General features: G+C 37.5%; 1 protein-coding gene across 10 annotated transcripts in view; it reads left to right on the top strand.

Annotated features, from left to right (window-relative positions):
* The window catches only part of EVC2 (EvC ciliary complex subunit 2), a 72,696-nt gene extending 58,215 nt beyond the window's left edge, over nt 1–14,481 (top strand). For all 10 annotated transcript variants that reach the window (XM_039550467.1, XM_039550466.1, XM_039550468.1 and 7 more), the window contains 6 exons: nt 1,517–1,744; nt 3,474–3,682; nt 5,114–5,201; nt 9,662–9,855; nt 10,748–10,846; nt 11,335–14,481. In XM_039550467.1, the coding sequence (XP_039406401.1) occupies nt 1,517–1,744; nt 3,474–3,682; nt 5,114–5,201; nt 9,662–9,855; nt 10,748–10,846; nt 11,335–11,608 (1,092 nt within the window). In that variant the 3' untranslated portion in view covers nt 11,609–14,481. The remainder of the gene's footprint in view (nt 1–1,516; nt 1,745–3,473; nt 3,683–5,113; nt 5,202–9,661; nt 9,856–10,747; nt 10,847–11,334) is intronic.
* Nucleotides 14,482–14,998: the final 517 nt, after the last annotated feature.

The following is a 14,998-nucleotide window of genomic DNA, read 5'->3' as shown; positions in this document are numbered from 1 at the left end:
TGAGAGAGAGGCCAAACTTGATGGGATAAATGCTTTTCCATAGAATGCAAATGTGAGTATCTGCTCTCAGAGGCCATGGTGGTAGTAAACTTGACCAAAACTTTAAGAGGTTTTGACATTCCTCCTTTGGTGACTGTGATTCTTCCATTCTGTCACAGGCAGTAGTTATTTGAGCATTGCTGTTAAAATACCTAGTACTGGAAATTTCTGAAAATGATCATTTCTGAAAATGGTTGTGGTTGGTTTGGGATTTTTTGGTGTGCTGTGAAACCTATGAGATTTGTCAGGATGAAGAAAGAATTTAGAGATGGAGTGAGGACAAACCTGGGCTCCGATACCCAGCATTGGGCATGTGGGGCAGCGGGTGATAGCAACACCAAGTAGTGGAGTCAGAGCTCTCAGGGCTTCATGTGCTTTCTCTGTCTGTGTCTTCTCTCTTAACAATCCTTTAGGCCCATGTGAATAGTACAGGGAGAGAGAATAAAAACAAACTGGTAATTGATTACTTTCTTTTGAAGATTCAGGTACCTAAATGTTAGATATGCAATGTAGCCATCTGTGTCTAACCTAGACATCCACTTTACATGTCAGTGGAAACCCATTTTTTAGGATATGAAACCTACTGAGAGGTACCTTTTCCTTTTCTTTGAGTGTGAAGGGAGCTTAGAGTGACAAGCTCAGATGGAAGCATCTAAAGAAGGTAATTGCAGCTGGCTGCTATACACATTGTCCCACAGAAGAATAGTCACAGTGCAGTGTCCTTGGCTGTCAGTGGTACAGTGTGGAGAGCTCATCAGTCACACTGCACTAGATTGTGTGCCTGCACATGCTGCACTTGTCTTTCACCCTTGAATAGTTTCTGTGGATGTTCCATCAAATGTGTGGCAGCAACACAGTTTCTGAGTTAAATCATTTTGATTTTATGCTGTTTGATATTGATCCAATCCAGTTTTAATCTTATTTGAAATCCATTGCCAATAGACTTTTGATTTACAGTTTCTTTTATATAAGAGGATTTTTGGTTATTTGCTCAAAGAATAGTAGGTTGAATGTCATCAGTCAGCATTAACTGACACTTGCCAACTTGAAACTAAATACAGTCTTTTTATAAGTTTCATGTTTTTTCTAAACAGAAGGGTGTATTTTATCTTTCCATTTAACCATAGTTAACCATGGATTTATTTGTATTTCTAGCTTTTAATTTTATTATAATAAAAATTATATAGACCCTCTGTTTTGGATTAGCATTTAGTATTAAAGTTTTGATTACCCTAAAAGAAAGCCTGATCTCTATACAGTATTTGACTGTACTGTAATTTTTTTTTATTACAGTATAAACTTGGAATTGAAGGTTAAAAGCACTTCTTAAAACAGTGTATTGCATTATAAGATAACAGCATTGATTTCTTTGCTGTTATAATCCTCCTTGTTAATTACAGACTGCCAAAATCATAAGTGTGCATGTGAGAGTTTCTGTTAATCTTTCTATCTTTCGTGTTCTCATATTTTTTTTTAGATTAAGTACGAGTTGCAGCTTGAAAAAGAGTGTCACCTGCGCAATCTGGAAAACAAACTTGGAGAGTTTATTGCTTCTGTAGCCTTTCAAAAAACTGTTAAAAAATCCAAAATGCTGGAGCTGTATACTGCTATCATAAATGTGCAAGCTTTGCTCTTTGAACAACTGAACACATCAAAAACCCTGTCAAAATTGGAATGTATTCAGATTTTAGAAGCACATAATCCTGTAAGTAATGTAATTGTTAAAAGAAAAAAATCCTGTTAGGAAACAGCAACTGTTAGAGCATCTTTGACTTAGCTGCTGGTTTGCAGATTCTGGTGACCCAGACTTTAATTTCTGTGAGTATGTGCACTTTAATGCATTCAGTAAAAGACATAAAAAAAAGGAAAGTCTTAGAGACAAGGATGATTGTGTATTATTATTTTTTATTTTTGTTATAGTTGCATGCAGTCAGAGTAGTATTTTGGTGGCTACTTAATATTTTATTGATTGAAAGAAAGTTGAGAAGTGGTTGGGAGTCATGACTTGAATAGTAAATTGTTGTGACTGTCTTACAGAACTGCTCATGTTATAATGCTGTCCATATGCAAAATCCATAACCACACAATATGCTTCAGTTGTCAAGTTTTTAGAGATTATCTATACAGCCTTCTACCGATCTCCCTGCAAGCACACTCATGCAGTTAAAATAGTAGGAAATCTGGAAAAAACCTCTTCCCTTCACCATATTTATTACATACTTGATATGTGCCAATTTTCTAATCCTTTTTTAATACTTCAGTGCTCCATATTCACAAGGACGTTTTTTTTCTACATCTGCTATTTGAAACCATCCAAGTGAGGCTTGGGGAGAGCATTGGAGTAGAACAAACAAAATGGGTTTTTGAGAAAAACCTCTTTGCTAGAGGGCATCATTTGACAGCTATTGCTGTGAAAATTCCTTGTTAAATTTTAATGTGGTCATCTCTGCAGAGTTTCTCATAGAGTGACAGCTAGAATGCTTATATGCCTCCAGTTTTGCTTAAATTTGTATTAGATCTGTAGGAAATAGTAAAAGTTGTTTGTAGACAGAGTATTTTTGCCTTTTAGGCAGTAAGTGCAAAGGGGCTTTTCAGAGAAGTGACTTTTACCTTCTCTGTCCTTGAATAGGTGAAGAAAAAGGATTGAAGAAGGGGCAGAAGTGAGACCTAGAATAGCTAACACTGAGTTAAATACAGCTGATGAGGCAGAGGAGTAAATTGAAATTAAGCATTTCCTTTAAGGTACTGGTTAGCAAGTGGGGCTTTGAGATAGTAAGCAATGTAAAGGTTGAGGTGAGACAGCAGTGTCATTGGAAATGGGAATATGAAGCCTTCCCTCTGGCTAGTTTGACTTTTTGACCAAAGAGAGATCTTTAGCAGGGGGTTTTGGGTTTTAACCTTTTGATTTTGGGTTAATACACAATAACAATGAGCATTGTATTTTAACCCTAACTTATCAGACTAGTTGTGAATTACTACTGCCTTTTAACTTAAATCCATTTGATATTAGCTGTTAGTTTGGACTAACTAAAACTAGTTAGTCTGAGTTTCTTAAGCTATTTCAGTGGGTTTGTGCAGCTTACAAATGAATTTGAATGGTGGTGTTCCTTAGTTTTGATCTTAGCCATGCTGGCAGTGTACTTGCTTGATGTCCTCTACTGTGGAAGGTTTCAGAGAGCATTGAGTTTTAACACAATGAAATTGAGTCGTAGCTTTCCTCGTTGTTCTGATATTCATGATGTACCAGACGTGTTTACTGAAGCTGTGCAATGAATTGAAAAGTGTAATGACTGCAAGTGACTGGGTAGAATAAGAAATTAATAAAGTAAGATCAGAAAAACCTGATACCATCATCTTTTTTCTTCACTCCAAATGAAATTTGTTCTTTCAAGTTAAATTAGAACTTTTTATCATCATGCATTTTCAACTTCTAGGAGATTGAAGAACTTGACAGGAAGCTGGAGTATGAGATGTTGCATAAGGAGTCAGCACAGCAGCATCTAATGAGTAGGCAGAGATGGATTCTGGATGGTTTGGGACTCTCGAATGAAGCTGTGGACACAAATGCAGAAAGACATGTGACAGTTCTGTTAAGACAGGCCATGAATAAATGTAGACAATTTATAAACCTGTACCAGCAAAGGTAAGTTCTTTGGTCTCAGGTTTTACTGTGTTACCGCAGTTCTTAAGGACCATAAGATATCCTGGAGAAACAGCAGGCGGAATGTTCTGCTCTGTTGGGGAGGGACTGTGCATCTGTGTTTGAACACTGTCGCCTTGTGCTGTAGCCCAGAGCATAACTGAGGAGTCTTGGGAATTTTGAAATAAGAAACATGAAATAATAATAACTTAGTAGCATATAAATCGTGCTGTGTTGCATGGCAGTCACCATTTTTTTGACAGGGATAATGGAAAACTAATGATACTGCTAAGCAGTAAGGAGGAAAAGAGTTTTAATCCTCTTTGTCTCTCAAGAAGATAGGTAGGGACTTCAGAGATACTTGATCTGCTGGGGTCAGAGGAAGTAGCTGAGACAATTTAAATTGAATTTTCATCTACATTGTTGTACTGTAGACTGAATTCCCTGGCACACAATTATTTTTGATGAGATGTATAAACTCTTCTTCAATTTCAGTTTTCCCTGGACAGTTTTTAAGTAAAGAAATCAGTGACAAATAAAATGCCTCTTGGGAGGTATATAGAAATACCTGTCTTGTCATAAAGACTGACTAGCAAAAATGGGTGATAATTTGCAAAATTATTGCAGCCTTTTGTATTACTTTCATTAGGGTTACAGGAGGTAGAAATGACATTTCCATGTGTATTGCACAGTATTAAAAGCCTAGCACATTTCAGTCTTCACGTAACATGCTCAAAGTGTGCTTTCCATTAGAAAGAGTGTTTTCCATGAAACCACTGATATATTAAAAATGGCTGTGATAGTGGTAAGCCTGTTTTAATTCTGAAAAGGCTGGAGCCCTACTCAGTTTAGGTGAACAATTTTCCTGTTGCAGAACTGAATAGTCAGTAGAAGATCAGATAAATCTCTGCAGGAGTATCCACAAGCTGGTAATCTATCAGGGAAGCCTTCAAAGAAACTGCAGCTAGTCTTTACCTGAAAATTTACTGGAAGAAACAAGTTTTGTCATTTTGTACATTACAGGTTTTGTGCATGATGTCATCATGTTTTGGTCTAGAAAAAAAAATCACCAGCAGTGAGGAAGTTAACTGTTTAATATCATATTTCAGCTACAAAAAGATCCACAACTTGCCTTAAAGTGTGGTGATGAAATTTAAAGAAGAGGATGGGGACAGGTTGAATCACATTGCTTTGGAATGATTCCAGATTTGAATTGTGTGCAAAAGCATAGTCTAAGATTCTGCTCTCATGTTTGCTTGGGGGTTCAGGGAAGAAGGGAAGAGAATTTGGCATATTTTAGAAGTTAGGCTGCTCTCAACAGCTTTGCTGACAGACAGATAGGCTTCCTGAATGGGTGACCTTGAGATTTTGTTTCCTATAATACAGTCATTGCACCTGGGAAGATTTCAATGTTAATTCTGTCTTTCACTTCAGCTTGAGAGATGAGCAGTGGAATTGCATGGTGCTTGAAGATCTCCTGGAAAATATAGAAATGGATGCATTTTTGGCAATTTATAGTCAGGTAAGCATGAAATTGAACAAAACTTCCAAGTTTAAATTACAGCTGTGTCTGGATATCAGCTTTTCTTTTTAGGGAACCATTACAGATGTATTCAGAGTTACTCTCTGCTAGTAGTTGCTACCAGTTTTCAGCCTATACTGTCAGTCACTTCAGTTAATTCTGACCTACTTTCAGCCTTTTGAATTTTACTGAATTATATTTCTGTTTGTTCTTTTACAAATCCTTTCAGTCCTGTTGCATTTCATTCTGTGGAGAACTAGAGTGCCTGATTTTCTGGTAAACAGACAGATTTGCAATTTGATTTTCATGTAATGAAACAAGGGTTTTGTTTAGATTTTGATGAGTGTTAAGAATGATTTGCATTGACTATGTTTCAAAATTAAATGATAGCAGGACTGCTACTTAAATTTTCTAGTATCATTGTTTTCAAAACAAGTGTCTTGTCTTCTGGTAATTTGCTGTGTGTTGACTGCTTGTCAGTCCTACAAAGGCCTTAACAATGAATTGCTTGACTGACCCTAGTTTTTATCTGCAGGCCTTGGGTGTGATATGTAGCTAGCATCAAAAAAGACCTGGTGGGGCAGCTTTCTGTGTCCAAGTATCTCACTTCCCAGGGACAAGAGTGGTCACAGTCCCCCTGTATCATGAATTGGGAGCTTCAGAGACCACCATGTCAAGGAAGGACCACTTTAGTCTACGGGTCTCTCAGCTTTTCCTGTGTCTTAGTTTGTTTCTGCTGAGTCACTCCAGAGGACCTGTTCCATAACCTTACCAAGCACTGAGGTCAGGCTGACAGGCATCTAGCTCCCCAGATCCTCCTTCCAGCCCTTCTGGGCTGATGGGGGTCCCACTTGATAACCTCCAGTCAACAGGCACCCCTCCAGTTAGCCAGGATTGCTGGTAAATGATAGAAAATGCCCCAGTGAACACTTGGCCAGTTTGCTTAATGCCCGTGGGTGGATCCCGTCCAGCCCCATAGACTTCTGTGTGCCTGAGTGGTGTAGCAGGTCACTGACCATTTCCCCTTGGATTATAGCAGTTTGTCTTCCCATGATGCTTGTTAAGTTTCTCTGATGCAGATACATTGGGAAAGGGCTTCTCAACAGCATGGCATGTATTTTGCAAGTTGAGAGGTTAAAATCATTGTTTTGGAGATCATATATGCGTGCAAACAGAGTACATCTTCATTTTCACAGTACCCTGTCCTCTTTGCACCGTAGTAGGTGAACAGTGACCTTTAATAATTGTAAATCTTGACATGTTGAAGACAGAGATTTAAAAGCATCGCTGTCATCTCACTGCACTTGAAAAATGGGGTACGCTGCTCGCTATATTCTTGGGGTACTTGTTTCATTGATAAGATTCCCTGAAGAAATAATTTATTTGTGTAAATATGCATCAAATATACCATTGGGGTTTTTGTGTTTGTGTTATTTCATAAAAAGTGTAGCCCAGAGATACCCTGCAACATATTTTATTGAAATGCCATAAAACCTATACCTATTTACCCTGCAGATATATAAAACAAAATTTCTGTTTTCAGCAAGTATAATAGTATACTCCTAACTATAATTCCAAACCTGACTACTCTTAATTCAACTGTTAAGAAGTATGTCCTTAGTAGAATATTAACTTACTAATTTATTAGGGCTCACAATGTTACACAGTCCTACTTTTGGATGTACTTATAACACATTACATTGACAAATGTTAGGAAACTATAGCTGTCTTACACTTACTCTTTTCTTTAAAGAGGATTTTCCCCTTTAGACTAGTTTTCAGACATGTAGATGACATTGAAAAAAACCAGGTAAGTTTCACTTTCCTGTATTTTATGTTTCAGCTTACATCCTTATCAAGGCAGATACAGGTCAGTAAGAGATTTGCTTGAGTGATAGTGAGTTCAGGATTATAAGCCTCTGGCTGAGTTGTTACTTTTGAATAAACTCATGGCTGTAGCCCCAGATACACTAATTGCATTTTAGATACAACAGACGATGCAGGCAGGCTGGCATTTGGAAACAGCACAGGAAGCTTGAAACACAGCATGGCTTGAGTTCATTGATTCTTGCATCAGTTGTTTAAATACACATTGCTCAGTGCAAATACTTAAAAACAGTTCTGCTGTTTATAAGCTACCATTCATTCCTGGTTTTATTTTGTCAAGATTCTGGGAATACAGATGAGACTGTTGGTGGCACAAGTAGCACTTGTATCCATTTGTTATTATAGAAAAATGAATTCCTGACCTTTGTGGTATTTTACCAATAACATACTTGAAGAATCAAACTCATGCCATGCTGGAGACTTTTGATCTGACCATTCCTGTGTTTACTTACATGTTCACTTCTTTCAACTTCTGCAAGCTGCTCTGGGTAGCTGTGAGCACCTGCAAACGGTGCTCAGTGCTGGCGCATGTTCACACACCAGCGCTCCCTTTGCTGTACGTCTGTCAGGTGCAGCTGGCTGATGGGCACCTGTGCCACTTTTGGGATTGTTGACAGCTTTGTGGCATCCTACAGAATTGTTTACTTGTCAGTTCTGCTGTGCTAGAAAAGTATTAAGGGTTGCCTCTCAGTCTAAGTCATACTTGGTGCAGAAAGGTAAGGGTCAGAGAAAAAACATTTTAAAGAGGAAACTGCTACAGAAGGAAGCAGTACTAAAGTCATTATGTACATCCATATAAAAATAACTGGTTTAAAGGTCCTGAAAACATTAGCCAAAAAGAGCAGAATAGGTCTCAAGAGATGTCACATTTATTCTCACTTAATGTTGTATTTTGTAGGTTTCTAGAAGAACAGTTTTTAAAGACCAGAACTGCAACACAGTACTATAGAAGTTAGACTTAAGTGTCTGTATTAAGATTTAAGCTCCTATTTGCATTCCTCTCCAGAGGAGAATCAAATAATTTCTTCCACTAAGCAACCTGAGCAAACATCTTTTTGGTGTTCAAGTCTAGTGACTCCTCAAGCTAAAAATATTTTAAGCACTGCATCAATTTACCAATCTTCTCATCAGTCTTAGGATTTTGTCTTGCTAATTCTGTGTGATCTCAGTGGTTTCCATGGAATATCTGTAACAGCACTGAAGAGGCCGTGACTAGTTTTCCTACCTTTTGGAGAGGAGTTCTCTGCTTGAAGAACAATTATGGGAAAAGGAGGTTGATTGATTTCTTTTATCCTTTCTCTGCAGCTGTCTAAATTTGATTTAATACTGCCTTGCTTTGTTTCTTTCAAAGAAGAAGATTCAGTTAATCCAGGGATCTCCTAGGTGCATTCACTCCTCTGAAAGTTGTCATGTAGAAAAAGAGGCAGGGCTCAAATGTTTGCTGCGACTTTTTGAAACCACTGTGGACAGAGAACCTGGCAGTCTTCCTAGATGGTGTGACCTTGTGGGGTTTTATGTGACATGGGCTTTGTAGTTATCTCCTCCATCAACACTTAGAGGAGGGTCTGCAGAGTGCTGATAACTCAGCTGTTGTGAATCATCTTGAGTGTTTGGAATGTCTTGCCTAGCTTCAGCTACCTGAGTTACATGTATGGTTTGAATAGACAACAACAGCTTTTTTCTGGCATTCTTTGAAACATTTACCTTGCTTTCATTTGCCTTACTCTTTTCTTTCCATGTAGTTCTCAATATTTTGTAGACTTTCATATTTGATACGCATGAGGGATCTGCAGAAACAGCCCTGGGGACACAGTATTTATGACAACAGAGCAGAAAATAGCAATGGAATGTTGGTGTTTCAAGTGGGGCAGGAAATGGGGCTGGCTGAGTGTCTGTGGAACAACTAAATTTGAACTCAGTCTGAACATTATATGAATATGCTTTACTACTGACCTTTGGGCCAAAATGGATGGGACATTTGGAAATAAAAAAATACCACCAAAACAAAAGTAGGTGTTTTCCTTCACCTCTTAACAAATGTTACAAGCTGTTCTCTGAGCTTATCACAGAATCTGGTGTTAAGAGAAGCTGAACAGTGAAGTGGTTAACCATGACATGTAAAGTTTTTTGAGGCTGTTTTTCTCTCTTTAATTTTACAGACCAAGAAATGCCATATTGCTTCCTTGCTATCATGAAAGGATTTCCTTATAGTAGTAGAATACATAAATGAGCTAAGCCTTACATGTTAGAATATAGTTGCCTTGTGACTTTCCAGATCAAAGGGCATCAAGTACATGCCCTAAGAAAATATGTGAAGATCAACTGGTTGTTCAGCATTTACATTGTCTGAATCCCAGATGAAATGGACAGCCATTATACATGGGCCAGTGTAGGTAGAAACAGTGAACATGGAAGTGTGACCACTTTACACCAAAATTGTCACTACTAAAATGACCTTCAGTAATATTTTTTTGTTTCCATAATGACTATTTATTTAATAACAGTAATTAAAAGTGGCTAAAATTTATTTTCAATGTTAAATTTATCTGTCTTCTACTCATTTAATTCTTTAGGAGCTCCATCTGGCAGGGTATTTAGCTAAACTGACGAGGGTGCCAATGGGGATGTTGCACAGGGTCTTGAACTTGTTGCTGCCCTCCAGCTCACAAAGTGAAGTTCTTTCTGTCCTCGATTCCATCAGTAAATATTCAGATGGTGTTGTTGAAAGTGACAGTAATGCAGACGAGTCTGGCAGCTGTAAGAAAAGGTAGGTGTGATGTTTTCTGGTAGACCACTGCAAGACAAGATTGTTGCTTTACCTGTATATGTATTTGCTGGACAATGAGATTGACAGCTATAGAAAGAAATCACAGGTGCATAAGTTTAGTTTTGAAATACTTTTCTGGGGTAAAAATACTTTGAAACTGCTACCTTATTTGGTGAAATATTTTAACTGCAATAAATTGATTGATAAAAAGTTAAAAAAATTCAAGTACATTAATTAAACAGTTATTCATAATTAATAAATCCTGTTCTGATCATCTTCTTTCTGTTGCCTGGAGTTTGTTAAAATACTTCCCTTCCACTTTTTTTATTTATAATGTTCACAACACACCATGTTTTAGGTGTCTGTAGTTCTTAAAGATGTAAAGGAGATACTCCTTCCTAGTAATGGAAGCTGCAACCTTGCAGATGTCTGTCCCTTTGTAGTCAATTACTGTAGTTCCAAATGGCCACTGTGTTTCCCTTTTCTCACAGAGACTGGTAGACTCTCAGGGCCTTTATCACTCCACTTTAGCCCCATCAACTTGAGCTGAAATCTGTGCAGTAACACCAAGGGATGCTCCTGGACTTGCTCTCCCAGCTCCCTGCCATGACTTGGGAAGGAGACAAAAGCAGATGGTGTGGCACTGAGCCCTCTAGTTGGCAGATGTGGGTTGTCAAGGAACAGATAAGGGTCCTTGGGACCATGCCCTGAGCTGTGATCTTAGCTGATTTAAATGATTTGTGGCAGGGCAGCAGAACTGCTTATACACTCTTAATGACTGTATTTGTGGTATTGCTGTCATGGGTTTGGTAGCTAAAGTCAGAGAGGGGAGAAAAATGTGTGTATTTGGGGATTTGCTGCTGGGAATTTTTTTTCTTTCCTGCCCCCTCAGGAGGAACCAAGAGTTATGGCAAACACTGGAGAACAAAGTAAGGCAAGATCTGATAAACAGTTTAGAAAAGATCCCTTCTCTAAACAAGAGAAAAGACAGGTAAGGAGAAAACCAGAACAAACATCTGGGGATTTTCTTTGTTTGTTTTTTTATAGTTTATTTAATGTCCAGAAATTCTTCTTACAACTGTTAGAAATCAGAAAGTTAATTCATAAGTATGTATTTTCTAATACTGTTCTATTTGGTGCTTGTGTTTCCTACAACATATTTACACATAGTAAGCAATATAGTAAATACCTAAAAAGATTTTTCTGTACATATCCACAAAATTCTCACATTTTTCATATACATTGCTCATCTTCCCTATGTTAATTTATCATAAGGTTACCTTTACTTTTGCCATTTTGTATCTCATAAAATGATACATGAATTATTGGGGATTAGAATGAAAATTACAATTCTCTCAATTGAAATATGATTTCTTTAGCTTCCAAAGTCACCACTTCTATGTCAAGATATGATATAGGAAGTTATGCATGTTTTGCTCCAGTTTTCATTTTTAAACTCAATTTTTTTCATTAATGTAGCTTAATAAAGAAGAAGCAACTTGCTGTCTTGGAAAATGCAGCATTCATTCATCTTGGATGTTCACCTGCACATCCTCCTGTGGAACAGCCTGATCCACCTGTTTCTCTGAACTCTGCAACTGCTGAAGCTATAGAGCTGTTAGACACAGGGGAGAAGATACTTTTGTTCCGTGAGCCAAGTGATCCATTACTTGCTTTGCATAATTTTCCAAGGAAAAAGAAAAAGAACTTTCTTAATTCTAAAAAGACTGCTCGTGCAAACATGGACTCATAAGAGCAACTTCCATTTAAAGTATCAATTAGGTAGGAGGAAGTTATTTAAAATTCAGTAAAATGATGAGAAAGAATGAAGTTTACGGTTCAAATAACATTTGTGTTGTTTTAATACAATTTGTCTGATATTGGAAATAGATGTAATTTTAGAATGGCACAGTTAGTGATGTGCGTCTTGCATTTTTTAATTCTTGTCAGTGTTTTGTTGCACTAGGTGAAATATGGGTGTTCTATGATGCACATTCTGGCAGGCAGGACTCTGTGTTCCTTCAGTACATTTTGGTCATTTTCGCACTGATTTTACTGTAGCTGTATTTTCATAATTTATATAGAAAGGTTATTTATTATATATAGTAGGTACTGGGTTACTATTCTTGTATTTATATTTTTGTGGTAAGCTGCAGTATAGCAGATGACATGAAGAGATGAAGTGGATGAACCACTTGTCCTCTGATTTAGTGTTATTCTAGTTAATTTACTGTTTAACATTGTGTTTCTAATAGGCTTTGCATGTTCCTTCTGCAGTCTGTGTTTTTACAGTGGCAGCTGGTAGTCCAGATCTTCAGCATATATTTGTGTACTTAGCCTTACATCCTGGAGTAACTTCAGCTTTTTGCTGTTGTTTCTAAACTTACTTTGGTTGAACTGTGAGTGTGGCTACAGTTTGAAGCTGTTAAATATTTACAACCTGTTGCAGTCTTTTTCTTGGTGAAGCAGTGGCACCACATTTGCTCAGTAGAAAAGCAAAAAATGTAAATGGGCATGTAATGCCTTCCGAAGCTCTTTTGATTGCAGTGCTGCCAATTTTCACAGTTTTAGGTGTTTTTGAAGTTCTTATTCCTGAATTTCTCTAAATTGATGAGAATATAATTTCACATTTCAAAAAGAGTTAATTTTTAAACTTTCTAGTTGACTCAAAGAATCCTATAAATATGAACCCTAAAAAGAGGGACAGGAAAAAGCTAATTCAAATAAGCACATGTATTTGTTAATATTTTATATTATTCAAGCCTGTTTTGAGGGGGTTTTAACTGTATTTTAATGCTATGCTCTGAGGGTACTGTGGTCATATATTTTGTATTTTTTCATGTGCAGATCTTCCGTGTCTTTTTATTAATAGGGTGCCATATTATTTTAAAAATTAAAATGTTAAAATTTATGTGTGTCTGCAGTTGGCGGCTTTTTTCCCCACTTCTCTGACAAGTTTAAATAGTCATCCCACAGTAAACAACAATTAGTGTTTCCTACCACTGTTAGCATCAGAAAATATATGCAGTAATTAGACTGACAATCCTAATTATTATTTGATTGCATTCTTCAGTCTTTTCGTGGAAGTATTTGCTGCCACAGAAAGAGGAGTCTGTCAGGGTTGTGGGAGTTCAGAGTTGCTGTTTCAGCGTGTTTGGTATTTGATCCCCAAGGCAGGGGTGGGTAAAGAGTAGGGTCTGTCCTGCCTTCGGGTGGGTCAGAGCTGTATAGGAGGAGCCTCAGGTGTTTCAGAAAGAGGTTTGGCCCTAGGCAGGGAAGCAACAGGAAAACCTGGACTGTGTTCATGGCTGCAAGGAGCACTTGAAAGCTGAAGTACCTTCTTGAATGTCAGTCTCTTTGACGATTTCTTTGCAAGCCCAGACTCTTCACTGTTAAAAGATAAGAGGGAAATGACAGTAACGCATCACAGATATGACATGGAGGCCAATAGCTCTAATAGGTTACAATAATAAACTGCAGCATCTGAATATTGATTGCAGTATCAATTTATTATCCTTAATAAATAATCTCTATGTCTAGCAATAGAAAGCTGATTTGTAGCTCTCTCACACCTCATCACAAATTTGAAGCGGTTCAGTGATTGTAACTATTCTGGCAGGGAAAGTCATTCCCTGTTAGGAGTCACTCGCATATCATGCAATACATATTCAAAGTAACGTCCAGATCTTAATATCTCTTGTGCCTTATGAAAGAAGTACTAACTAGGACATAGCCCACTTCAGTAAAGAGTTGACTTATGTTCAGCTTTGAGTCATTCAGAGGACAGAGGAGGCCCAGCTGTTAATTGTGCAGTTTTGTGTCTTTGCCATAGGTATTACCATCCTTATTTCACAGCTGAAGTCTCCCAAAGAATGTGTGTGCTGGACAAGCCATTCAAATTCATCCCATTTGGCTTCACAGTCATCAATAAAAGAAGTAGTATAAGGCCAAATTCTTGAGTATTTGAAAGATTTCCAAATCAGTTGTGTTCCCCTGGAAGTTCATTGCTTCTTTTGTTGCCCTTGACAATTCTGTGTGTACTCCCATCTCCTTGCACAGTTGTCTTCCCTCAGTGTGAAGCCATTGGACAAGGAGCCAAAACATAGAACAAAAGTAACTGTCCTTGGGCACCAGTGCTTTAATCCACCCAGTAAAAAACCTGGCACAACTTACTGGCAATGGTAAATTTTATTGAAGAAATTATTCTCCATGCTAGACTAATTAACAGTAGCTTTGTTAGGATTTTTTTCAGCATGCACTTCAGTAATATTAGCTTGCAGCTAACAGCCCATGTGCCCAGGGTTCAGGATTTTCAGGAGGCTTAGTTACACACAGGCTCCTCAGCATTATCAACAACCCACCTTTCTGCTCAGCTTGCTGTATTTCTGGCTTGGGATATCTGGATTCTGGATTAGCATGCAATACATATTCCTCACTCTGTCAAGCTTTTATTTAAAAGATTACATTTTAAAGGTTGGTGCTTTTTTAATAAAAAGGATCCCACGTGGTAAAAAACATTTTAGGTAAGATGTACAAAAAATGTCCTGCAGTGATTGAGGTGAAAATGCTTCTGTGAAACAAGTGGGTTGAGATTTCTTATAATAAATTTATATTTAATTTCTTTAATCTTGATATTATGTATTAATTTATTATGAAGCAGAAAACACATGCTAAGCCTAATGAAGAAGATTTCATACCGAGAGTGAATAACTGGATGTTCTGGGAGAGACTGTGTCAAAGTCAATCTATTATAAACAAAAGTAAGAATACCTATATGGACCTGGCACTTCACTACAGAAAAATGTAAAAATGGAAGTAAAAGGGTTGACACTTCTGTGGAAATAATTGTTATTTTTAATAGGTAACTTTTATCTTCACTGATTGCTATAACTGTTTCGGGTTTAGATGAATTTTTAAAGTGATAATGTCTCTTTAATAAGATCAGTTTCTGCAAAATGCTTGTCTGCCTTACTTGAACCTGGGGAACTCATTCTGCTTTCTTTCATTATCTGGTATTTACCCAGCTGCTATTTTAACACCTTCATTTCTTCTGGGGAATGTTAAGTTTTTATGCTGTTACCTTTTTACAGCCCAGTGCCAATGATTACACTGCCTTTCGTCAACAGCTCCAGCTTCCCGAAAG

This window comes from Corvus cornix, chromosome 4 (genome assembly GCF_000738735.6).
Source record: "Corvus cornix cornix isolate S_Up_H32 chromosome 4, ASM73873v5, whole genome shotgun sequence".
Taxonomy (NCBI): Eukaryota; Metazoa; Chordata; class Aves; order Passeriformes; family Corvidae; genus Corvus; species Corvus cornix.
The sequence above is the reverse complement of the archived record's forward strand: the minus strand, read 5'-3'. Positions and strand labels throughout refer to the sequence as shown.